Consider the following 26,578-nt stretch of genomic DNA (forward strand, 5'->3'; position numbering starts at 1 on the left):
AAGTTTAAGTAAGAAAGCAAGTCAGTCAGTCAGTCTTTTTTCCCAAAATGTAAAAAAGCTAGGAACAGATACCCAAAGAGCTATTGTGTTTTTTTTTTTATATCACTTCTTTGAAATGTAGAGTTTGGAAGGAATTAACTGAGAAATTTGCTCTCAAACAAACTGTCAGCTTAATATCAGTCCTTTATGCAGAATGATGAGTTTTAAACAAAGTGAAAGCCTATGCAGTTAGGACACAAAAAAAGAAAAGAAAAACAAAACAGCATTTAGGAGATTTATTTAAAACAAGGACATCTAGCACTGAGCCCAGCTCTGGTGTGAGGGAAATGCCGCTGGTTATTTAGGTGATGGACCCGGAAAACTCTGATTTTATGGCACACGACGCAATACTAACTAATGTAACTCTACTTTAATATTATCGGTTTAATAATAGTTAGTTTGTTTTGAGCAGATTATTAACCTTTAAAAACCAAAAACTGTTGCATTTTTAACCAATAAGATTAACATAAAATTTCCAAAACTATTTGCTTATATGAAAGTTATCAATTATTACTGCAAAGTTAAGTTAATAAAGCTGTGATACAGACAATGTAGGGCTGAAACAATAGATTGAATAAGTAAAACATGCTAGCTAAAAACTAAAATAATTAACTATTCAGACCTGTAATTCTGCCTAATTTGCATTAAAATGAAAAATCTATCTAGAACTCTTCAAGTTTTTCAATTCTTTAAAAAACATAAATAAATATAATTGCAATTTCGTTAGCATTAAACTGAGTTTTTTAATGTTTTTTCAACTTAAATTAAAAATGTGTATTGCTGTTTCTATTTTTGGTAAAAAAAAATTGTTTATCAAAGGAATTTATCAAAGGTATCTAATTTTGGATTAATGGATTAATTCAAAAAATGATCAATAGCTGCAGCACTAATCCAATCAGAAGAAGCATAAATCCATACTGAGGTCAGTGACAGTGTGCCGTCAGGGTGAAAATGTTGATCAGGTTTTATCATATGATTTAATTTAATCGTTAATGAGGTAAGCCTACTGCCAAAATTACTTAGTTTTCAGATGATGAATCCTTTCTCCGGACTACATCCCCCAGAATGCTGTGCGGTTCTGGATCAGAGTACAGTAGATGTATAAAGCATTCTATTGGACCAATTCTTATATTGGGTGTCTATTGGTAAACATCTCTATATTGCCTTAATGCCCTGCCTAAAATGTTGAATGTTGGACCTTTTTGTTCAGTAAAGCTTGTGTTTTCTAGATCTACATTGAGTCAACAATGCCCCACATTTATCAATGCAAACAACCTGATGCAACTAAAAGCATCACAGGAATGTCAATAAACAGCTCAGGAAGGAGGCCTGCTTTGACTCCCAGAGACAAACATGAACATATTCTGGGGAAGAAGGATCACTTATAGATGCATCTTAGATTTCTGAAACTGTTTCCATTCATTGTTGCTTTTAGGCTGGATTACTGTAACATGCTCTTTTTTTAGTGATATGTCCATTAGGTGCCTTTAGTTTCGTACAAAACGCTGCGGTGAGACTTCATAATGGAAAAACAGATTATTGTATATTGACTGCAAAAATGTTCTAAAAATACGTACAAGTTTCCTAAAATAAACGTATTCAATCTCCTAATTTCAGTAGGTAAATAAGATGATTTGCTGATGGAATGAGTATTTTTACCATTCAAATGAGACCATTAGATATTATGCACCTGAAATAAGAAAGTGCAGTTGTGTTTTTCTTATTTTATAAAAATTGACTTACTTATATTTAAACGTTTTGCAGTGTTACTCCCATTTTAACCCCACTTGGTTTGCCACCTGCATGGATCAGGATCTACACAAAATGTTATTTTATTTGCTTTGAAAACTTGTAAAGAATGATTTTGTTTCTCATTTAAACACAAATGTAACACATTAGAATTACATACTGAAAATAACTCTCCTTATACAATAAATATGCATACAACGTAGAAGGACACATTACTAACAATACTGACAAGAGTCATTGAAACAAAGACAATGACTTTATGCAGAGAGTAAAAAGAAAAGTAATATAATAACATGACTTCAGCAAGAAATGAACCCAACAGGCTCTTCAACAAGAAGACCTCTCCCTGACACATACCTGAACCAGCCTCCATGACTCAGCAATAATAGCAGCCTGAACTCTGTTGAGGGCAAAGCCATCTATCTCTTTCTTCAGAAGGACCGGTGCCTGGCCGACCTGAAAGAAAATAAATATGGATCTCAGGTATATGTAAAAAAGAGATGAAATCTCTTGGGTCGGTCAGGTTGCCCCTGGCGATATAGTCATATATTTATAAGTATTTTTTTATATAATATATAAATTGTTGCCCTGCGACAGACTGGTACCTGTCCAGGATGTATATGTATATATACACTACCCTTCAAAAGTTTGGGGTCACATTGAAATGTCCTTATTTTTGAAGGAAAAGCACTTTACTTTTTAATGAAGATAACTAGTTACTTATAAACTAGTCGCAGAGCAACAATATATATATATATATATATATATATATATATATATATATATATATATATATATATATATATATATATATATATATATATATATATATATATATATCATAAAAAAACAAAAAAAACGTATAAATATAGAACTATATCACCAGGGGCAACTCGACCGACTCTAGTCTGGGACCAAACTCGCCCACCGAAGGCGCATCTGGCAACGTGCGCCCGTCCCTGCTCCAGAGCGCGCCGTCCAGAGACCCTTCTAGAGGCGGCGCCGGAGGATGTGTTGAGAGACTGGACGCATGCCGCACAAGTGCACGGTGACCCACGGCATGGGTGCCTTGGGGGCGGTGTCGGTGGGCCGGTGTAGGTACCAGACCTGCTCGGTTGGTCAGACCTGCTCAAGTCCTGCTTCATTCCAGTGACAGAAGCTACATGACTGGCTTAACATTGCCACATGATGTAAAACATTATGGTTGCCCAGCAACAATAATAACATCACTCTGCGTCAGTGTGCCGAGTCAGGAGCATCTGTACTGTTAGCGTTTCTAATGACCGATACCTGATCAATAAAAAACTGAAAACAATCTTTATGGTGAACAAAGTAACTGTTAGACCATGATATAAAGGGGGGAACTGGGTAGCACTGTGGCTAGCTGTGCTCAGTAGCTAACAGGTTAGACTCTTTTAGAATGGTCATTTAGCCATATTACGTGTCGACAACAACCATTTTTCTACAAGTAAAAAAACAGTTTTACTTGTCTAAAATCTCTACGAAAGTCATTTTTGAGATGTTCCATTTGTCCGTCCTGCCTTCAGATGTTAATAAAAAGAATAAAAATAAGCTGAGACTTTTTCTTGTCGTCTTGTAAAATGGCAGAACTCAGTCTTCGAACGCAGTACTTTCTTTCAAGACTTAGAATGATTCTTTTCTACTTTCGACTATTTTAGATCGTCAGTGAATTGTAAAGTAATAGCAAATATAGGTAATAATATGTTGAGACTCCAAAAGAGATTTGATTCTTAAGAAACTGTTGCACTACAGTTTGGTCAAGTGGAGTTGCATATGTTGACATCAGAAGAAGGGGCAGGGCCCCAAGCAGATCCGGTACCTACACCTGCCCTGGCCCAACTTCCGCGCTTCGGATGGTACCCTCCTCTCCCCCTTCCTCCGGAGGGTGCACGGGGGGTTTAATGTCTCTGTCAGTATAGTAAACAGTCTTTGTAGAGGAAGAAAATTACCAATAAAAAACATGGTTTATTCTTTGCAAATGTACCTATAAAACACTTAAGACATTTAAAGCAGCTGACCGTTGCAAACATTTCACAGTCCATTTCAGAGCTGTCATTATTAACAATTGCTGGTTGGATTTTATCCAACTATACAGAGCATTCGCCCATAACAGCGATGTACTGGTTGCTTGGATTCATTCCTCTTTTTAAGCTTTAAAATCTTGCTCAATAAAGTCCTTCTTTGAAGAGATTTGTTTTAAGGAGGCAGCTTAATCAGGACTTAACTGCTGTCCTACTGACAACAACTCAAAAAAAATCAATCCAACCGGCAGGGTTGGGTTTTCACAGGCGCCTGACGTCATATCCCATTATACTGACAAGTGATTGCATCACTCATACATGTTCGGACTTAAATCACCCATGAACAGTTGAACCTGTAATCTGCACCTTGGTCATCAAAGAATGGGCGGCGTCCATAACGGCTGGCTTGGCCTCTGGGTGGGGCACCAGCTCGACCAGTCTGACATAGTAAGGTGGGTTTACCTGCAGTTAACAGGACACATGAAAGGAAAGCTGATTATGTCACACAACACGCCAGGACATGACCCTATGCAAACGTCTGAACAGAAACCTGACTGAAATCTGAAGTCTGTCAAAATATCATGCATAAGAGTTTTAAAAAATGAGATGGCCTGAAACTAATATAGTTAAACTATTTCACATTGTGTTTGGAAATGTAGCTCTTGCAAACGTATAATGGAGCTGTAAATCAGTAGAGATTGACTGATGCATGTTTTTAAAGGCCGCTGCCGATTATTCAGACATCAATCTAACTGCCGATATATTTGGGTCGATTCTTACAGGCAAAATTGCTTTTTCTTTTTCCATTTGCATGTTAAAAATAACACAATGATAACAAATGTTAAACAAAAAACTGACATTTTGAAACAAAATGAACAATGGATATCAAATGCAGCAAATCCACTGTTGAATAAACAAACAAAACAAAAAAACTCAAACTGGGTTATTAACTCCATTAATTTGCAATTACACTGCGTCATGGAAACCACTGCACAATAAATCGGCCATCATTAGATACTGATCAAGAAATCCATGCTAATATTCAAAAACATCAGCTGCCATATGTCTCTGTTTTAATAAGCACTGTTCCCCTTCCTGAATTCTTTTAAACTAAAGCGTGTTGTATTTTTGGGTTGGTACCAACCGGATGGGACACAAGGCAGCGGCTTCTTTCCTGTACTTTAGAAAAGACGCTGCTCGGTACCAGGCAGGAGGTGGAGCTGCTCAGGATCACTTCTTTACCCACAAAACGTTCGATTTCCTGAAAGACGCCCTGCTTGTCTTCAAGCTGCTCGAATACGCACTCCTGAAATGCATCAACATAAAGAATCAGAATTAGAGAAACCGTTTAATGAGGTACATTATAAAATTTAATTGAAAGAATAAAGAAAAAAATAAACTTTGTGAAGGATAATGCAAAATACTCAAAATTTCAGATAACATTTGTTCAAATTCAAGATATGATGTATTACTATGACGTAATACTACACACTTTACTGTCCCTTAAAGCTGTTGCGGACTCAATAGTTAAACTTTGAGACAATAGAAATGCCACCATATAAAAAAATATTACTTTTACATGTAATGCAACATTTATGCAACAGCAAATTGAGTAAAAACAACCAAATCTGTTAAAAGAAAAAAAAAAAACTACATAATGATAAAAAGATAAAAAGGCACAATGATAAAGTTGCACAACAAATAGCTTGTTAGAGAATCTTAAGGTTGAAATTTACTCCCACTATTAATTATAGTGAATCTTAAAAGCCGACACAAATTTTAGGTTTGCAGGAAATATAAACTCACAGGTTTACAGAGCAGTGACAAGGGATCAAATGGATTAAAGAATAAAAAAAAAATCTACTGCTTTTTCTTCCAACAAAGAACAACAGATAACATGAAAAACATGAATATCCTTTTTGCAGATAAACCGCATAAATTGGGCCATTATAGAGCTTCTTGCAAATGGAATATGATTAAAACCTCCTTAGCGCTGCCCTCTATGGGTTGAAATGAGGCTACTGTTGAATTTTCAGTTCAGGTTTATATCACAGCTCCGTGTTTGAGTATAATCCTGCATTCGATTTACTTTGGAACTTGAATATCAGAGGTAACTGAAGCTGTGTGCTAACGTTTGAACGCTCTTCTTTTAGTCCAAAAACTGCATTTACCTGGAACCTGAATGGGTTCATAGCCACCTGGTGACATGGGTATAGGCGTCTGTGCATCATCTGCATAGTTATGATAACTTATGTTCTGAGTGAGGGAGAGGATGTAGAGAATGAATAAAAGGGACCCTAAGATGGACCCTTGGGGAACGCCACATGTGATTTTGTGGTCTTAAATAAAAATATAGGCGCTCTGATAAAATAGAGTGATCAATAGTGTTGAGCTGTGCACTAAGGTCCAATAATACCAGCACTGTGATTCTTCAACAGTCTGCGTTTTACGGATGTTGTTGATCACCTTAACAGGCAGACAGTCTCTGTACTGTGGTGAGCATGGAAACCTGACTGGAAGACGATGAAGGGTTTAATTAAAGCATGTCATGTAGCCTATCTCCCATGCATGCCATGCTTCCTTTTTAAATTGTTAATACTTTAAAACTTAATTTATAATTTCCAATAAAACTCATTTAGGTCTTTAACGTGACAAATGTGAGGGTCCTCCTGAGTGATAAAACATATAACTGTGGGTAATGACCATTATTTAAAAAATCATTTATTATCTAACTAAATTTATTTAGAGAACGAAGTTGGAAATTTTTTCCTAATTCTCTTTAGTTTTCAATAAATTTTTAATCCTTTGTTGCATACGAAGCAAGTTTGTCGTGTACGGTAGCTCACATGATTTGAGTTGTAAGATTTTACATTACTTAGAACTAACTCCTGGTTTCAAACAAAGACACAGAGTCTGTGGTAAATGACAGAAATCAATTAAGCAACGAACAACATTTCCCCTCCATAACCAGGAAGGAGCATTAAAAGTCCTCCAGTCTGTCTAAGACTCTAAAATCCAGTCTTTTTAATGATGTGTTTAAAATAAAGAATCATTAATAGATTAAAAAAGTAGCCTTAAAATAAAACCTGCTATATTCCTGAGATTCTCTTCTACAATCGTAGCTGGATGACCTGATTTTCTCAGTGTCATAAGGCTTTACCTTAAGCTTGAATTTCTAAATTAACTTCCTTTAGCCATTAGGAGTGACTCCTCAGCTTATTTCCAGTTGAATGCTCCTTTAAGTAGTGCAAAAAAAACAACGTTTTTTTTTAGTCGCCAAACACTCTGTTATCCGTGAAATTGGTATAAAGATTTTATTTAAAGAAATATGTCAAACTTTCAATTAAAAACCTTTATTTCAAAATTATCTGTTTGTTAACAGAACTTTGAACACATTTTAAAGGGTTAATGAGGTGATATTTATTTAATGAAGAGCAGAAAAAAGTGTGTTATACTGCCCCCTTCTGTCTGATTAAGGCAACTAGAGAACCAGGGATATTTTAGTATTGAGCCCAAAACCCCCAGTTCTCAGTCTATGATCAGATGTAGTTAATTTAAGTAAAAATAACACAAAAATAAGTTCTATTTGTTAATGAACAACTGTGCCCTGCTGTTGAAATAACCTGGAATAACTACAATAATTTGTTTAAACACAGCATGTCCTGCCCTGTGTTTCAATCTGAGTGTGAGAAATCCACTAAAAACAGCAATGGGGGAGCATATCCTATGCTTTTGTAAAAACTGATTCAGTCGTGTGTTTTTTTCGTCGAGTTACCTGCACGAAAAAGGCTCCCTCCAGGGCCTGGGCCAAGTCTTCATAGCTGGAGAGCAGGGCAAGCTGCTGCGCGGCGGTGAGCTGCCCTCTCAGCATGTGGGCTTCTTCCAGCTCCTCCAGCTGCTTCCTGAACACATGTGAGCACAAATGAATAAATAAATAGCTGTAAAAACCAAAAAAGAAAAAAAAAAAAAAAAAAAAAATATTAATAGACTAAAAAATTTCCCAACCCTATTCTAAAGGTATCTAAAGCATATTTTCTAGAAGGAAATCTACAGAATCGGCGAACATATAAAATGTTTTTTTTTAAAGATGTCAACTGGCTACAACAAAATCAACACAAAAATAAAAATTGAAAAATATTATAATAATAATGCCTGAAGAAACATAAATAACATCAGCTGCTGACCCTGGGGAGGGTCCAGCCTGCCATATAAAGCCTCCTAATGGCTCATAGGAGCCTTATTATGGCTGTAGGATGCTGCGAACATGCAGACAATGCACACGCCCTGCAGACGGGACATGGCAGCTGACGTGTTAATACCTTGGCATCTGTTTCTAGATATTTGTGACAAGCTGATTCTGAATTAGCAGAGCTTGTATGTTTCCCTTTTTGAGGTCCAGGTATCTTTTTACAAATAAAACCCTGAATGTACGGGAAACTATTTACTCTAAACCTTCAGATATAGGGAGTGTTATAGTGTGTGCCTCTATGTTTTTACTCTATTCAATCTGTGTATTATTCCCCTTTGGTCACTAAATCCTGGGATAGTGATAATTAATTTCTTCTACCATGTGGTTTGTATTCAGGGTTGCCAGAGCCCCTATTTTCAACCCAAAAACAACCTAAAACGACCCATATAGTATAGGATATTCTATTTATCTATTTGTTACATTTATTTTGGTCACTTTTCTGGTCACTTTAGTTTATTCTTTGTCAGTATTTAATAACCTAACTCAGGTCTCTTAAGTTATTTTTCTTTACAACAATTTTGTTATGGTTAAAAAAGTTGGTTAAATAAAAATTTAATAGGAAGTCTGTGTTTGTGTTCTTTATTAAAATTAAATCATTTAGCAATATCATAAAATGTCCACGCAGGGCTGCACATAAAATATGGTTTCGAGTCTTTTCAATAATCATCAATATCGATCAATATGCATTTTTTTTTTTATCGATAAGCTTTTTTGCTATATCGTCCAGCCCTATTTTACACTAATTGAAATGTCTTTAAATCCACATTAACATGAATTCAACACACTGTAGTAAACAGATAAATGGAGGCAGAAGATGTCTTTCAGTCATCAATGCACACATTCAGCGACACACAGGAGCTCTTTCAAACTGGGCACCGTTTCATTCACAACACCTGTCCCATCAACCAGGAATCAGAATCAGAAATACGAATAAGAATCCAAGGGTGAGATTACTTTTGTTACATTACTCCATCTGTAATAGAGTGACTATAGGACCAGTTTGATATAACAAACTAACTTTTGCAGAAAAAGCTAACTGTAAAAACATTGAAAATTTGTAATGCATTGGCAAAATGTACATGTGCAATTCAGCAGCAAAAAAAGAAGGCCCTTGACTTTCAGAAGCTATTTTTACCTAATGGTGAAAGGTCAGTGTTATTAACATGTTATTGAACATGTGCTTTTTAATGTTTATAAGCTGCTGATCAAGTATTGTTCATGTTTAGCTTCACAGTAATCAGCAGATGGAGGTTAATGGTTATATTTTAAAAATCTGTCATGATTTCTGAAAGTGCAGATCCTTTATTTTTTGTAATTTTACCAAATTACACATCCATTTATCTATTTTCCTCAAGCTAATCCCAAGCGGGGTTGCGAGGGGTGCTGGTGCCTATCTCCAGCTGTCTACCTGCGAGAGGCCGGGTACACCCTGGACAGGTCGCAGTCATGTTTTTTGACTGTGGGAGGAAGCCAGAGTACCCGGAGAGAACCCACAGATGCTCAGGGAGAACATGCAAGCTCCATGCAGAAAGATCCCGAGCAGGAAAATGTATCCAAAACCTTCTTGCTGCAAGGCAGCAGTGCTACCCACTGTGCCACCGAGCAGCCCCTGAATTACACATCATTAAGCAAAAACATGCTAATATTTCAAAGAATAATACATTATTTCAGATCATAAAACATGCAGGAACACATAAGGCACATCTGTACAAAGAAAGTTACCTGATCTCCGTGATAGCCTTTGAAGCCTGCCCCGGTTGGTTGTCGTAGATCTTTACCCGGTAGCCTCCGCTGACAAACACCATGGCCCAGGAGCGGCCAATCAGACCGCTAAGCACCCAGAGACAGAGTAAGAAGACATGAGAACATCCAGCAGTTCAGGTTAATGCTGTGAAATCCGATTTAAATCAGTTTCCATTGAAATGAACAAAGTTAATAAAACTGCAGAGCTTTAAGACATAGAATTTATTATTAAGACTGATTGGTCCTTTTATAGCAATTACATTTTCAAATCTTTTTGAATATGATGCCACACCGTAGCACATGTACGTTTAGGTAGGTGGGCCCTTACTTATTTGCAAGACATCTAAAGCTCCATGATCAGGTTGGATGGAAAATGTTTATGCAGCCATATTCAGATCTCAAGTCTGGACTCCAGCTGCACCAAAGCGCACTGGAGCAGGTTTTCCTCCAGGATGTTTGTGCATTGCTGCATTCATCTTTCCTTCTAACCTGATAAGTCTTCCTTTCCTACTGCTGTAAAACACTCCCATAGCATAATGCAACCACCACCATGCTTAACTGTGATTGGTGGATTGCTACAGAGATTGTTGTCCTTCATGTTGATGTTATGTTTAGACTTTTGAGTGCTAATTTTGAATAAGACTGTATCAAATGGGTGCAGCACTGTGAATACTATTCAGGTGCATCTTATAACAAAGACGTTTTATTTATTTGTTTTTACAAAGGGCCATCATAACATTTGAATCTTTACTTGATCTTGTTAACATTGCTCCAGACTGTTCAGTTAAAGATGACTTTCCGTTTACTTTACAGGTCAAGAGAGGTCACTAGAGGCCTAATGTGTTTAGCTGACTGCACAAAAATACGGATCAGGGTACAGGAAATAGGTTAAAATGTAAGCCAACCCTGAAAGGGATCACAGGAGAAAGACATTTGGTCAGTTTCACAGCAAACGTCAATAATAAAATGGGTTTCATGGAGTTAATGCTGTAAATGTGAGAGAAACAACTCAGAGGTGCGTTAAAAGTTCCATTCAAAACATACATTTGCAAGCATTTATGCAACTATGTGTTGTATGAGAAGGCACTAGATAAAATTAATTTACTGAAACAAAACCCTAAAATCATTATTTAATGTTGTCTTTTCAGTTTTTTGCTCACCTGCCAACCACGGTGATGGTCTTCAACTCTGCAGTGCTCATTATTTGATATTAAAGTGGCGAAAAGAGACTGAAGACTCTTTATTTCTTTGCACCGCCTCCTCAGAGTCACGCTGTCTAACTAGTACGGTAGCCAAGATGGACAAATTTAGTCCTTTAACTTCGAAATCTAAATTGATTTGATATTCTTATCAAAACGCTACCCTCAAATATGTAAAAGGATACTCGATTGTCTTGCAATTTCATTCTTTAATGTTAAATATTTTGAGAAATGTTTGAGCTAAGAACAAATAAAAAGACGACGTAGCTTCCTGCGTATCCTAGCAACGAGTGAATGACTTCTATATCCAATCCTATCAGCAGAAGATAATGATTGATGTATGAATTGCCAATCAGGAGCTGTAAAAGTGTTTCCCTCCCACCCATGCCGCTTTGAATTGTGGGACAGAAAGCTTTAACTATAACAAACATTTTTGTTATTATGCACCAGTAGCTGCCCGTTTTTTCCCCCAAATTCTGTGAAATAAAATGGAGAATGTGCATCTGGCAGTAGAGGAGGATGACCTTTATTCGGGTTACAACGACTACAATCCCGCATTTGAATGCGAGGTGAGTAATCATCCAGTGTTACTAAGCGTTTAGCTTCAATCATCAATGCTGCTAAGCTACTGTGTTAAGCTAAATTTGTAACTAAAACTAAAGTGACGTATGATATATAGAGGGATAAAATGTGATTATTTGGCTGACACCTTGGAGTTTGTATAATTTATGTATAATGATATGTAATGACACTTATTGTGGCTTTTCTAAGGAGTTGGAGAACGATGTGGGCTTCCAGCAGGCAGTTAGGACTAGTTATGGCAGAAGACCTCCGGTAAGAAAACACTGCATTCTAAGAAAATATTAAAAAACCGACAATAGTGATGTAATAAATACTGTTCAACATGTGGGTTTAAATTCATCGGACGCCCAGTTGATTCAGGCCTATCCAGCTTATTTACAAAAATAGATTTCATATTAATTGACTTTAATTGGAGTACGTAAGAGGGAGGGAGGAATTAAACAAACTGTGGCTAAAATATATAATAATGTCATAATTAATAGTTAAAGGATATAACCTTAAAAAAATAAATGCATTTGGTTGTTGTTGTTTTTACACCTTGTTTAAGTTGATGTACTTATGCTGCAACTTACGACAGAGTATTAGAGCCAGGCTAGAGATTTATTTTTCTTCTATTTCGAGAAGAAAGTCGCAACGAGAATAGGTATAAAATTCTGAGAATAAAGTAATAAAATTGCGAGAATGAAATAATAAAATTAAGAGAATGAAGTCATAAAATTCTGAGAATAAAGTTGTAAAATTATGAGAATCAAATAATAAAATTAAGAGAATAAAGTTGTAAAATTCTGAGAATAAAGTAATACAATTGCGAGAATGAAGTTGTAAAATTATTAAATAAAGTCGTAAAAAATTATGAACTAAAATTGGAACATTTTTGAGAATAAAGTTGTTAAAATATGAGTATAAAGTCATAAGATTATAAGAATAAAGTTGTAAAAATTCTCAGAATAAAGTTATAAAATTGCAAGAATAAAGTCGTAAAATTATGAGAATATAAAGTATTAAAATTACAAGAATTAAATGATAAAATTAAGAGAATAAAGTCCTAAAATTATGAGAATAAAGTAATACAATTGCGAGAATGAAGTTGTAAAATTATGAAATAAAGTCGTAAAATTATGAACTAAAATTGGAAAAATTTTCAGAATAAAGTCATAAAATTATGAGAATAAAGTTGTAAAAATTATCAGAATAAAGTTATAAAATTGCAAGAATAAAGTCATAAAATTATGCGAATAAAGTCATAAAATTACAAGAATAAAATAATAAAATTAAGGGAATAAAGTCCTAAAATTATGAGAATAAAGTCCTAAAATTATGAGAATAAAGTCTTAAAATTATGAGAATAAAGTCCTAAAATTATAAGAATAAAATAATAAAATTAAGAGAATTAAGTCCTAAAATCATGAGAATAAAGTCATAAAATTCTGAGAATAAAGTCATAAAATTCTGAGAATAAAGTTGTAAAATTATGAGAATAAAGTCGTAACATTAAGAGAAAAAAGTCACAATGAGAATAGTTAATTCCGAGAATAAAGTTGTATTTTATGACAATTCTTACAAGAATCACTGTCTTCCCTAAAATGATGAATGTCGAGCATCATGTGACGCTTTAGTTGGGCTCTGGTTTGACAAATAGGGAAATCTTTTAGCATCAAACTGGGCAGGATGTCAAAGTGAACTCAGGTTGCTGATTGGTGGAGCTGGTCGGCCCTCACATGCTGGTCGGAGCTCGAAGCTTTCTTTCTGAAACGCATTGTTGTACGATGACTTCTTTTACATAATATTCCGACTTTATTTTCGTAATGTTATATCTTTATTTTCATAATATTTCTAACTTTATTCTCAAAATAAAAAAGATAAATAAATCTCTAGCCTCGCCTGCTACTCCGTCGTAGCAACTAGACTTTGTGAACTAAACAAAAATTAAGCTTTTTATGGAAACAAACACTTCCAGGTGTTTGTGATCTAAAACAGCATGGTGGCCTCTATCAGTAAACTGAAAATAGATCATTCATTAGTGGTCTTTCAAAAACGATTGTGATACAAAAAATGAAATTGAAAAAGGCACAGAAGTCGTTTGATATACACTATAAATACTCTATATTCCATGGCTATTGCAGTCTCTAGACCTAGAAAGCCTGATTGATCTGAAAGGGACATTCAGTAAATCCATGACACTGAGCGATCTAAAGAGCCTGTGCAGAGACGAATGAGTAAAAGATCCCACTCTCTGTATACTTATTTATTTAGCATCTTTCTGAAAATAATATTGACATTTCATAGTGGTTCCGCCTGAAGTGTGAAACTATTAAAGATTATAGTAAGAGAGCCTCCCATCCCGAAGGACCCGGAGCAGATCGCCACAGAGGAATCAGTAAATCAATTAAGTTAAATTTATTTATATAGTGCCAATTCACTCAAGGCGCTTTACAGAGACAACTCAGTCAGAGTGTTTGAAAGTTTTTCATCAAGAATCATGCCTGGCAATTATAAAGGTTTTGTTGTTGAATTGCTGATGAAAATTTTCTGCAGATTTTTTAGGCCAAAATACTTATTTACGTGTTTGTTTGTTTTTATTTTTTATGAAAATGTCAATAAAACTTTTTTGTTTAGTTTTTTTTTTTCTTTTTAAATTATGCTCCTTTACATAGTTTTATATTTGTAGAAATTTCAAATTTCCTATGTGAAACAACAGATTAAATTACTATATTATAGAAAATCCCCCCAAAATGTAATTCATCTAGGATAATCCAGTTTGAATTCATTTGTCAATAATCATCTAGATGACTGCGAAGATTCCAGGCACTGCAATTGGAGGTCGACCTTTAGCATCATCGTTTGGGGTGAGTCCAACATGCTAAAAAAATATATGTTTGAAAATACCACTTAGCTTGTTTTCTAAAATGTTTTAAATAATCTGTAAATCAACAAGTGTTGTATTCAAGTGCGATGGTATCTTTTTGAATTACCTTAGGAAGGAAATATGGGAAAACTTCATCTGCAGAAAGGTTCTATTGTGGTAGATAAATGAATAAAGAGCTGAACTGAACTTTCTCATTTGAGTTACTTAAGGTTAGTCTTAGAGAAAAGGTCAGAAGTTCCTTCATCTGCAGGGAGCTCATTGTAGAGTAACTGCTCCTTCACATCAAAGGGAGTCAGTCGAGGAATATCAGATATGAATGAGTTGGAGAGAGATTAATGCCTGGGGTTGACCCCTAAGCCTGTAACCAAATATTTCTGTTCCCACCTGCTTCAGACAGTAAAGGCTCACAACTAAAGATAACTCAGTTTAGAGCCAGTTGCACAGACAAAGTGCTGGAGAACAATGTGTGCAGCTAAAGACAATCTACTCAATTTCAGAAAATATAAAAACAGTGATTGAAAAAAACCCAAACAAACATGTAAACTGTCCACATAAATAAACAGAAACAATAACAATTCTGTGTGTTCTATTATTTAGTCCCGCGTCCCAATGGCTTCATCACTGGGAAGACCCATGACTGGAGCTGTGCAGGTGAGAGGAAGAAACCAGATAAGCATGATCAGTTTAACATCTGTTGGTTTCTTTTCACCTTCAGTGCTGATCTACAAGGCTGCAACACTATCTCTTCCGCAATTGTTTTGCCTTCTTAAGTCAGGAAAGTGACTATTTGTTAACAAATGATCAGCTTCGATTATATTATATCTATTTTATTAAGCTATGCTCTACAGATTGAAGTCAATCATCTACATAAGCATCTAAAAACACCTGTAACCTGACTAAAAGGTCTTTGTTCGGATTCATCATATGAAAGCCTTCATACTTGCTGTTTAGTACCATTCAAATGTCCATTAGGGTAGATGTGACTATATTTTCTTTTCTAGATAACACATTCAAATTTTTTTATGTATATAAAAAATTTTTAAAGCTACAGTGTGTAATAATTACAGGCATATAAAGTCAGAAATTTAATATATTATACATAACTATGTTATTTATCATCACCTATGAGCTCAGCCTTTTAACCATAATATTTGCGTTGCCTTAGAATTCGTTATTTATAATTACATAGGAGCGGGTCTCGCAGCCATGGAGGCTGACATCTTTGCGCTACGGCAAGCGCAGAGGCAACAAACTAGCGATTGCGAGATCTCCCATGACGCTCAAAAATAACTACGGCAAGTTGAGAGAGATTAACTGAGACGGTACTGAACAGTAGATGGCAGTATTATGCCTGAGAAGCGTTTAGTCTGCCTGAAACCAAAGAAGAAGAAGAAGCAGGTATACTGCGCCTCAGTAACAAGAAAGGTGAACAAGGCGGCAGGCGTGAGTGACTTTGCAAACTGTTTGGCACTGTGTGGCCAAACATCAGACGAATGGAGGATCATGCCTACTCTGTATCACAACGAAAAGCGGCGGACACCGAACCCCCGTCATCTAAGAAGCGGAAACACGACGAGAATAAACGCAAGCGTGACAAGAAACGGCAAAAAACACGGATCAACATTGGCACGGCATTTACACGATGGAAGTCACTGATGGAGGAAAAAGGTTTTCAAAGTGACGCTCAAGTTGCCAGTTTTCTCTTGGACAGGTAATTAATCCTACACACACAATTGTCTAATATCACTGCAGTTTTTGGAGTACAGGATGCTCAGACCTGTCTAAAACAATAACATGCTGCGTGATGATGCTGTTACTCTCCAGTATACTTATTCAGCAACGTCCCTGACGTTTCACAGGTAATGATTCAGTAATTTTCTGTAAAATAATTTTCTGGATATATACCTCGGTTACTTCTCTCCGGCTCCTTTGGAGATCTTCAAGCCTTTCCTCCTCTGCTCTCACCCCGCTGGCTCCCCTCTCTCGCCTGGCCCTAGCTGCACGGCCTCCCTGCCTTCGCCCTCGTCCTCTCCCTCTCCCTCGCGTTGTAACCCCCGTGCCACCAAAATGACTTGGACTCTGTAAACGGGGGATATATATTCTTCCAGCGAACACAATCTCGCTGTTAAACTAATGACTACAATTACTTCGTCTGTTTATATCACCATGCAAAGCAGCTCACCAAGACGTCACAACGATGTAGAAAAAATAACGGGTATATTTATTATCTTAAGTCTACATGAAATCTATACCCTACACAGACTAATGAAATACTATCTGTAAAATTATCTATGTAAACAAACCTCATCACTTGAGAAGGTAGGTGATGTGGACGTCGTAGAAGAAATTTTGTCCCGTAACGCTCGCCGTACTGTTGGGGGGGAGAAGCGGTGGGGGGGAGATGTTCATGTTGCTGCGGTCTGTAGTCTGACCGCTAGATGTCGCTGAAAATTACACACTGTAGCTTTAATTTTTATTTTTTTTTTCATTATTGTATGGCCAATTTCCATTCAACAGGATGGAGCTGCCCGTCCGATGACTGCTGTCACAGCTGCAGGTTTCTCCTCCTCACTGATGCGTGGTGAGTTTAAACAGAAGAGGTGTTTACCTCTTTTTGATGTGCTGTGGTTGGTCCCTATATTACCATTAAGATTGTAATAAATGTTGCATGGGCAAAGTGGGCCTTAGCATCTCTGTTTCATATGCAGATAATCCTTAACAGATGAATTCCTTTCCAGGCTCAATGTTCGACCCACTGGGCCAGTCCAGGGGCCCTGCCCCTCCACTCGAAGCAAAGAGTGAAAACACGTGAGTTGGCTCTTTTTGTTCAGCAGTGAATGCTGGTTATAGTTGCACTGTCAGGCACTATAGCCCAAATCTGACAACTTTACTTTTGATGCTTTAAAGGTGCCGTAGGAGATCTGTTCTGATGCGTTTTTTACCATGTGGCTTAAAGATCTCCCCACAGCTGCTTAGCAAGCGTTGAAATAGAAGGTCTGGTAGTGAAACTAAAATAAATGGTTCCAGCTACAGCGAGAAATCAATGAATAACCTCAAGCAATTACAAAAGATGGTCCATTGTACACGATTGGTTCCTGACACGTCATTCATGGTCGTCTGCTTGTCCCTCCCCCCTGTGCGCGTACTTTGACACATGATTTAATCGACCCCCCAATACTCGTGCAGGACGCCATGGCTGGAAGCTAGCCACTGTTATGTTACGTTCACACAGCAAGAGCAGCAAGAAAACGCGCGTGCTGCTTCATTTTTGATGCTTGTACAAGTTTAGTTCTGACACACAGCTGAAGCATCTTTGCTGCTCTGGCTGCACGGTGGAAAAAGTGGGTCTGCTGCGTGTTGGGCAGAGCTACCCTATTCTTTCTTTGCCTGTAACAATGGCAGCTATATTTGCTTTGATCAGTGAATCCATTTTGAAGTGAGAAAGTCCACCTGAAAAACATGGATAGTGCAGCCAGTTCATCCAGATTACCATCCTGCCTTCAAATATTATTTCTGTCTGAGCCGCTCAGACCCCTGTACTCCGGCGGTGCCGTCACTAGGAACCCCATTCAACAGCAGCCTCTTGCCCAGTCGCCTCTTTGCAGTTTGCCGTGGCAGCTGGAAGGCATTTTTCATGTACGTAATCCTAACTGCAGGCACCAGTATAATAAAAGCAAACCAAGTCCAGTGGATATGTTTTGAATTTTTACGGAAAAAGCAAACGTTTTGCGTTACGTTAATTTAGGCGTTAATAACCTGTTTCAGAGCAGTGATCATAGCGCTCTGCATCATCAGTGCTGCCTGTCTCCCTACCAGCTCCCAGATCAGTGACCCGCTGCTTCAGCTGCTCTAAACGTAGCAGACAGCACCCACGCTCGTGTTTTGAAGGCATGGTTTCGAGGGGTGGTCTGAAGGGAGAGGCATGGTTGTGTATGTTCAAAAATATTGCTTGCTAGAACCATTTTTCCAAGATCTCCTACAGCACCTTTAAATACGAGCATCCTAATTATGTCTTGATTCATTCAGAGTTTATTGAATCTCAGGAGATAGATAATGGCGATAACAAAATCACCCATGGGGCATGTGGTTGCAGCTATCTTTGTTGCTATGGCTATGCCACACCTATATTCTGATCCCTTCTTGCCCTAACAGATCACAGTCCTCATTGTATCATAACTGTCCCCTTTCCTGGGGTAGACCAGACTTTAAACATTTTTTCTATCTCAAGATATTTTAACTGAAACAGGCATAAGGAACGAATGTAGATCAGGAACTGAAATAACATTATTATTGTTTTTATTGATAATATTTATTGAAAGAAATTTGGAGAAAGAGATCTTTGTTCAAAAGTCTTCCTTCAGAAGTTAAGGAGGTGAATCAACCTCTTATGAGGGGAATAGCACCTGTTAGAACTTATGATGCTGTTGGAGGAATTGACAAAAAAATGTAGTGAAACAATAATGTCTGTTCACCAGTATCCGTTCAGTCATCTGTGAAGTTGAAGTTGCTAGTTGAAGCAAACTAATCCCAACAGGCTTTCATGTAAGTGGAAGGAATTGAGAGGGGAAATAAAATCAACTACAGTGAATGGATTACCTGCGCCCTCTAGTGAAGAACTTCTTGTGCAGTTAAACTAGTATGACACATTTTAATCACCTTTGGGTTTAAAATGATCATTTAACTGTAATTGTATTGCATTTATTTGATTGTCTAATTAAATTCTATTTAATGAAGTTATGGACTTATGAATTAACCATATTATCACAATATTCAACAGGTGCAACTCTAAAAATAAGTAGCAACAAAACTTTTAGTTTGGACTTCTGTTAGCTAGCAGTCATAGATATAATTAAGTTTGATGTGATATGTGTCATGTAGAGAGATGTTTGGTCTCTGAGGATAAATTCATGTAGAGTATTTTCTGTCCTCTGTGCTACAGTGTGGAAGAGAAGATCAAGATCATGGAGAAGAAAGTGAATGACCTGGTGGAGGAGAGCTGCATGGCGCAGATCACAGGCGCTTTACAGCTGGTCAGACCCTAAATCTGATTCTAAACATGACAATAATGTAGGGAAGCAAAGCATTTATTTAAAACTAATAGGAGCGCGGGGCTGCTTGTCAGCTTTGGGGCGTGTCTCTGCAGAGATAGGAGATACAGGTCAGTGATTGGATGTGGAGCGGATCACGACTTCGAGCAAAGTCACTGACCTGATTCAAAGTTCAGTCCGTTCTCGGAGAAAAGAGCTGAATCCAAATGGGACACTGTTGCCGAGCAGCAACAGTGTCCATAAGGGGAAATCCAAAGCCAGAGTTAGAAGACAGGCCCAGGTTCAGAAGCCTTTAGAATCCAGGAATCAGTCCAGAACAGATCAGACAAACAGAGCAGACAGGGGCAAGGCAAAACTCAGGATCCACAGGACAGAAACTGGTCACAATCAGAAAAAACAGAATAGACTTCAAAAAGCTAGAGTTAGTCTCACCAAAATGCTCGAAAAACCTGGCGCTGATGGAAGGCACGCACACAACATAAATAGCAGAGGAACCAAGTGGAAATGATTGGCGTTAATCAGCCACAGAACCAATTAGACAGGGGAGCAAGGAGCAAGTGAAAAAAACGAACCATCAGTGCCAAGATCATGACAAATTCTAGCCTTAATCTGTTCATTTATTTGTCACATAGAATGTCTGCACTGATGGATAAAAAAAAACAAAACAACTATGGTATTTCTCTTCAGTTGATATTCAATTCAATTAAATTCAGTTTATATATACACTCACCGGCCACTTTATTAGGTACACCTGTCCAACTGCTCGTTAACACTTAATTTCTAAGAAGCCAATCACATGGCCGCAACTCAGTGCATTTAGGCATGTAGACATGGTCAAGACAATCTCCTGCAGTTCAAAGCGAGCATCAGTATGGGGAAGAAAGGTGATTTGAGTGACTTTGAACGTGGCATGATTGTTGGTGCCAGAAGGGCTGGTCTGAGTATTTCAGAAACTGCTGATCTACTGGGATTTTCACGCACAACCATCTCTAGGGTTTACAGAGAATGGTCCGAAAAAGAAAAAACATCCAGTGAGCGGCAGTTCTGTGGGTGGAAATGCCTTGTTGATGCCAGAGGTCAGAGGAGAATGGCCAGACTGGTTGGAGCTGATAGAAGGGCAACAGTGACTCAAATAACCACCCGTTACAACCAAGGTGGGCAGAAGAGCATCTCTGAAAGCACAGTACGTGGAACTTTGAGGCAGATGGGCTACAGCAGCAGAAGACCACACCGGGTGCCACTCCTTTCAGCTAAGAACGGGAAACTGAGGCTACAATTTGCACAAGCTCATTGAAATTGGACAATAGAAGATTGGAAAAACGTTGCCTGGTCTGATGAGTCTCGATTTCTGCTGCGACATTCGGATGGTAGGGTCAGAATTTGGCGTCTACAACATGAAAGCATGGATCCATCCTGCCTTGTATCAACGGTTCAGGCTGGTGGTGGTGGTGTCATGGTGTGGGGAATATTTTCTTGGCACTCTTTGGGCCCCTTGGTACCAATTGAGCATCGTTGCAACGCCACAGCCTACCTGAGTATTGTTGCTGACCATGTCCATCCCTTTATGACCACAATGTACCCAACTTCTGATGGCTACTTTCAGCAGGATAATGCGCCATGTCATAAAGCTGGAATCATCTCAGACTGGTTTCTTGAACATGACAATGAGTTCACTGTACTCAAATGGCCTCCACAGTCACCAGATCTCAATCCAATAGAGCATCTTTGGGATGTGGTGGAACGGGAGATTCGCATCATGGATGTGCAGCCGACAAATCTGCGGCAACTGTGTGATGCCATCATGTCAATATGGACCAAACTCCCTGAGGAATGCTTCCAGCACCTTGTTGAATCTATGCCACCAAGAATTGAGGCAGTTCTGAAGGCAAAAGGGGGTCCAACCCGTTACTAGCATGGGGTACCTAATAAAGTGGCCGGTGAGTGTATAGCGCCAAATCACAACACATGTCATCTTTTTGTATGGAGTTTGGATTTTCTCCCTGAGCATGGGTGGGTTCTCTCCAGGCACTCCTGCTTCCTCCCACAGTCCAAAAAATGTGACTGTTAGGTTAATTGGCTTCTCTAAATTCTCCCTAGGTGAAGGAGGTCAAATTAATTCAAAGTTTTTTATCTAAGGAAAACCAGTTGATTGCATCGACTCATTGACTTAAAGGCAATCCCTCATATTGATTATTGTATACTTTGAAAGAATAAATCATCCTTAAAATGATCAAAGTTCAATTGATTATCTATGAAAACCCCATAAAAGTTTTATTTTGACTTAATGTTGGCGAATGATCAATAAATGCTGTATTAATGTTTGAAAAAATGAAGGTAGAGATTTTGGTCTGAAATGTAGACACTTTTATTTGCTTTACAGAAATTTAGTAACGGTCAATCCCAAATTGTAAGCAATTTCTGTCTAGTGGACTATTTTTTACTGAAGAGAAACATATCTCTATTGCTGTTATGACTGTAAACAGTAACACATTTATAGAAAAAAAAGGACTGAGAAATCTTAAACTAATTCTTCTTATTTTTCCTTTTGTTATCACCACAATAGAACAGATGAAAAAATGTTTATAATGCAAGCAACACAAGAATGTAACATAGACCTTAGATCTCACTTCATATCGAGGTTGCAGACACATTACAAATCTCACAACAATAGGCTGAAATATTTGCGCCATTTGCTTCTCTAAAGTTTTTCTCATTACAGACAGATTGTCTCTGATATCTTCTTTGTTAATTGTTGTCTTTATAGCCTGTCATTTTTTTGGGCATTTGCTTTTGCAGGCGCTCCAAAAAGCCAAAGAGGCAGGCAGGAAGGAACGAGTGCTGGTCAGACAGAGGGAACAGTCGGGCAACACAGAACACATCAACATAGACCTCACTTATTCTGTGAGTAAAACAGCGATCATAAATCGGCTGTAATTCTATTTATTGTTTCGCTTAAACAGTGTTATTATTTATAGGCTAATTAAATTGTAAAATTGTCTCTAACCACTTCAAAACATTTGCTAATTATGTCTTTATCAGGTTTTGTTCAACCTCGCCAACCAGTATGCAAACAATGAAATGTACCCGGAGGCTCTGACCACCTACCAGGTCATTGTGAAAAACAAGATGTTCAGTAACGCAGGTAACCAGATCCAGTTGGCTGCAGACTTACAGCGTATGTTCTCACAATGAGGCAGCTTGACTCTAAAGTGTTGCTCCTCAAACCTTTTAAAACAAAAAAAATTACGAGTAGAAGTCTTTTGTATTGTGTGACACATCTAACTGACCACATGTTGTTTGATTCTAAGTTAGGGGTTGGTTAATGTATAAAAGACTTAAGTCGTATATCAATCTATGGAGCGAGATAAAAAAAAAAATCACTTTACAGAGAATATTCAATCAGGTCATAGAGTCAGATTAGTAAAAAGTTTTCTATCAAAAGAAAACCAGCTGATTGCATCCCATCCAGGAAAAGAGAGCGGGCTAATCAATATTTCTCCACTAAAACCTTTTTTACTGAACTGTGGGGAAACAGTTATAAGTACCTACATAAACTAAAAATGTAACAACCTGCCGGCAAAAATGTTTTCATTTTGTATTCTGATATTTGCCGTTATTAACAACAAATCTAAAAAAACTTTTTATATTCACTTCCAGCCATTACGAAGGGCAGTGGAAAATCCCCCACAGTCTGGCCGGCTTCAGGAAGCTTTCACCCAGTACCGTTGCCCGCCTGTATGTGGGGGTTCTGCAGCTCTGAACTAGAACAGAATAGTTTTGTAGGATCATTATCGTGATGAACTGACCACAGATGATGTTTTCAGCCCCCTCTTGGACATGATCTTCCCTCTGCTCTGGAGCAGCAGGACGCTGCCTGTCAAGGCTGATTTATACTTCGAAACCAGGTCGTCTGTGTAGGTGTCGCGGTGAACGCAGAGACGTCCCCGATGCAGACACTCTGGTGCACCTCTGTAGTGCCGCAGACAGGAGGTCTCTGATTGGTTAGATCTTCATCCACTCTACACTATGCGTATTTCCTGTTTGGTACCTTACCGGCTTGTTTTGTTTGTATGACCACCATTGTGGAAAACAACTCATGAAGTTGGACCAACTAGACTAACGAGGACCGTTTTTCCACCTGGATCCCCGCTCTTTTTCGTCCTCATGTCCTTCAGTTGTTGGACAAACTTGCCCCCACTTCCTCACCACCTCAGCCGTATCCAGACCCACAGCTAGTTCCTGATTGTACCTGTTGTGTTGTGGCGTAGATTAATATAGCGCAGGCCGCGCTTCAATGTTGGGCATAAATCAAAAATGTCTGCGTCATACCTGCGATAAGCTCACTGCAACACACTAGGGGTGGAACGATTCACAAAATTCACGGTTCGGTTTGATTCACGGTTTCTGGTCACGGTTTTCGGTTCGGTTCGATGTTGATTTTTACACCGAAATCCTATAAAAATTTATGGAATTAATGAAAAAATCCCCCCAAAAATAATGGATTGTAATTATTTTAAATGATCCGTGGAAACCCTGGATCATCTCCGTATGTTCTGCTGCTTTGAATTTAATCATTTCGCGCATGCTCTCTACCATCTCCAAGGAACTCAGAGGGGATCGGACAAAGCCACAGGGGGGCTGTATGCTTTGCTTTGAGCAGCCGGTCTGGAGCGCAGCAGGGCGGAGCGGGGGTTGCTGACGGAGTATGAGGGATTTCGGGGTTAGCATGACATGTTGGTCGTGTTGCTGTTAGCGTAAACAGAAATGTGTTGCACAATGCTCGCACACTGTTGCACTTTTATCCACAACTTTCTTTCCGCCGTCATCGTAGGTCACTCTAAATGCAAAGCGCTCCCATACAGCAGACCTATAAAGTGCTGCTGGCGCGTCTTCCAACTCCTGCTCTTTCCCACTCGCCATTCCGACACAATTCTCCACAACAACTGATTTTTTTCCCTGCTACACCCGGCTAAGCTGCTTCGCTTCTTCTTCTTCTTGTTTACTACTGGTGGTTGGCTTTGGTCGCAGTACCGCCACCTTCTGCTCTGGAGTGTAAACGCTTCCCCTATGAGAAAAAGGAGCAGCGCATGAACCGAACGAAACACACGCGAACCGAACCGAGACAGTCGAACCGAACGGTTCTGACGGTTTTCATAAATCGTCCCATCCGTACAACACACTGCTGCGGGATTGCAGCCAACCTTTCAGTCTCCATGAGAAATCCCTATTGAGGTTTGGACCTGAGTATATTGAAGTAAGCGGTGAGAAAGTCGTAAGGCTGGCTGCCCGATGCTGATTGGCAAACATACTAAAAGATTTGACTGACAGTGGCTAGACAGCGAGGAGGTTTTCCTCATTAGTCCAGAGGGAAGTGTTCATTCATTCAGAACAGTCATCTTGTGCTCAACTCTTGCCGTGGTTTCTGGAGTTTATTTTTTCAGAGCGGTTAAAGGGGAGTGAAGGCCTAGTGTTTAGAGCAGTGTGCTTGTGCTCTGAGAAGGTTGCAAGTAGCCGGTTCGATCCCCACAGTCTGCACTCTGGGGATCGAATGGCAGCCCTCTGCTCCCCAAGAGGATGGGTTAAATGCAGAGGTAAATTTCACAAGTGTGAGATCAATAAAGTGCAGTTATTATTATTAACCACAGCTATTTTCACCTGTTGTAGTGATGTGTTTTATGTGTGTCAACATTTGTTAATGCAATATGTGACATTTGGATTAAATTAACACCATTGATCCTCCCCTGTTTCAGAGAGCAGCAGCCACTTTTTAAATATCTACCAACACATTTTAATATTTGATATAACTTTTCATAGTTTAATGCTGAGTTTATATTTGTTTGCCTTATTGCATAAATAAAACTACACCTGATTCCTCAATGGGACATTTAATGGCACATTTTTTTTATCTTATGTTGAATTTTACTGTTTTATTGATTCCCTTTATGTTCCAAAAGAACTGTTTATATCATTAAGATTTAAACTGGCTGCTGTAAGAGCTTTTCTTTATATACAAAAAAAAGATGTTTTTGTGTCACATCCATAGTTATCTTATTGACTCTAACCTGTTTTTTTCTGAGTCTTAGTCCTAACTTTGAAATCAAGCTCTACCTGCTTCTTTCCAGACTAATATGCTGAAAATAGCATGAATTAGTCTACATATCCCATCATTAGAGAAAGATTAATCATAGGTAAAATGGAGGTAGAAATCAGAGGGATCTAACTTACTAGTTGAATGTTAAGCTCAGATTAAGCTTTTAGTATAGTTTAGGTCTATAGTTACTGTATTCATCCCCTTACTTTCTAGGGATGAATTAATCGTATTTGTAAAGGTGTCAATGATTCCTTTTTTTTAACTAAATCAATATTATTTCTAATCCCTTGTTAGATATTTTATATTGCCATTAAAATGCAAATTCTGTCCTTCCAGGCCGACTCAGAGTCAATATGGCCAACATCTACTTTAAACAGAAGAACTACCTTAAAGCTATCAAATTCTACCGCATGGCGCTGGATCAGATCTTCGCCGATCACAAGGAAATGAGGATCAAAATCATGCAGAACATCGGAGCGGTGTTTGTCCACCTGGGCCAGTACTCTGACGCCATAACGTCTTTCGAGCACATCATGAGCGAGAGTCCCAACATAAAGACTGGATACAACCTTATCCTGTGCTACTATGCTATTAGAGACAGAGAGAGGATGAAGCAGGCCTTTCAGAAGCTCATTTCCGTCCCTCTTGGGATTGATGATGAAGAGAAGTACATCCTAGCAAGTGTAAGTTAGAAGAATTTTATCCTGCAAAATCTCTGAACTTAAACTTTTGGCTCATATAGCATTAATGTATTTTTATTCAATTTGGGATTTTAACTCTGTGTAGCAGATAAGAGTAATGTGAATTTAAAGGGATGCATGTTTTTAAATGGCAAAGTGCAGTTTGCATTTTTATTCTCTGTCCCTGAAGAGAACTAAAATCAAGTTTTGGAGTATATCCCTAACATCCTTGGACATCTAGAGATCCAAACCTTTTCTAAATTAGCTGAAGCTCAGATTGGATGGAGCAC

General features: G+C 38.2%; 2 protein-coding genes across 4 annotated transcripts in view; one reads left to right on the forward strand and one right to left on the reverse strand.

Moving 5' to 3' along the window:
• Window positions 1–2,100: 2,100 nt before the first annotated feature.
• Window positions 2,101–11,139, reverse strand: cryl1 (crystallin, lambda 1). The gene is made up of 6 exons (XM_038269597.1): window positions 10,983–11,139; window positions 9,802–9,909; window positions 7,606–7,732; window positions 4,975–5,136; window positions 4,197–4,292; window positions 2,101–2,244 (listed from the first exon to the last, which is right to left on the reverse strand). The coding sequence occupies exons 1-6, from the start codon at window positions 11,021–11,023 to the stop codon at window positions 2,116–2,118; spliced, it is 663 nt and encodes a 220-aa protein (XP_038125525.1). The 5' UTR covers window positions 11,024–11,139; the 3' UTR covers window positions 2,101–2,115.
• Window positions 11,140–11,416: 277 nt separating this feature from the next.
• Window positions 11,417–26,578, forward strand: part of ift88 (intraflagellar transport 88 homolog) — a 51,936-nt gene continuing 36,774 nt past the window's right edge. For all 3 annotated transcript variants that reach the window (XM_038269600.1, XM_038269601.1, XM_038269602.1), the window contains exons 1-10: window positions 11,417–11,590; window positions 11,793–11,855; window positions 14,390–14,449; window positions 15,067–15,120; window positions 16,987–17,050; window positions 17,208–17,277; window positions 19,409–19,499; window positions 22,314–22,418; window positions 22,557–22,659; window positions 25,945–26,291. In XM_038269600.1, the coding sequence (XP_038125528.1) occupies window positions 11,510–11,590; window positions 11,793–11,855; window positions 14,390–14,449; window positions 15,067–15,120; window positions 16,987–17,050; window positions 17,208–17,277; window positions 19,409–19,499; window positions 22,314–22,418; window positions 22,557–22,659; window positions 25,945–26,291 (1,038 nt within the window). In that variant the 5' untranslated portion in view covers window positions 11,417–11,509. The remainder of the gene's footprint in view (window positions 11,591–11,792; window positions 11,856–14,389; window positions 14,450–15,066; window positions 15,121–16,986; window positions 17,051–17,207; window positions 17,278–19,408; window positions 19,500–22,313; window positions 22,419–22,556; window positions 22,660–25,944; window positions 26,292–26,578) is intronic.

Source organism: Cyprinodon tularosa, unplaced genomic scaffold (assembly GCF_016077235.1).
Source record: "Cyprinodon tularosa strain WSP-4 unplaced genomic scaffold, ASM1607723v1 ctg730, whole genome shotgun sequence".
NCBI lineage: Eukaryota > Metazoa > Chordata > Actinopteri > Cyprinodontiformes > Cyprinodontidae > Cyprinodon > Cyprinodon tularosa.

Excerpts from the sequence above, each read along its gene's own strand:
- cryl1 (XM_038269597.1), bottom strand. The coding sequence starts at position 11,023 with ATGAGCACTGCAGAGTTGAAGACCATCACCGTGGTTGGCAG. Across the intron at positions 9,910-10,982 it reads ACCATCACCGTGGTTGGCAG|CGGTCTGATTGGCCGCTCCT; the intron begins GTGAGCAAAAAA and ends CTGGGTGCTTAG. Across the intron at positions 5,137-7,605 it reads AGGGAGCCTTTTTCGTGCAG|GAGTGCGTATTCGAGCAGCT; the intron begins GTAACTCGACGA and ends GATGCATTTCAG.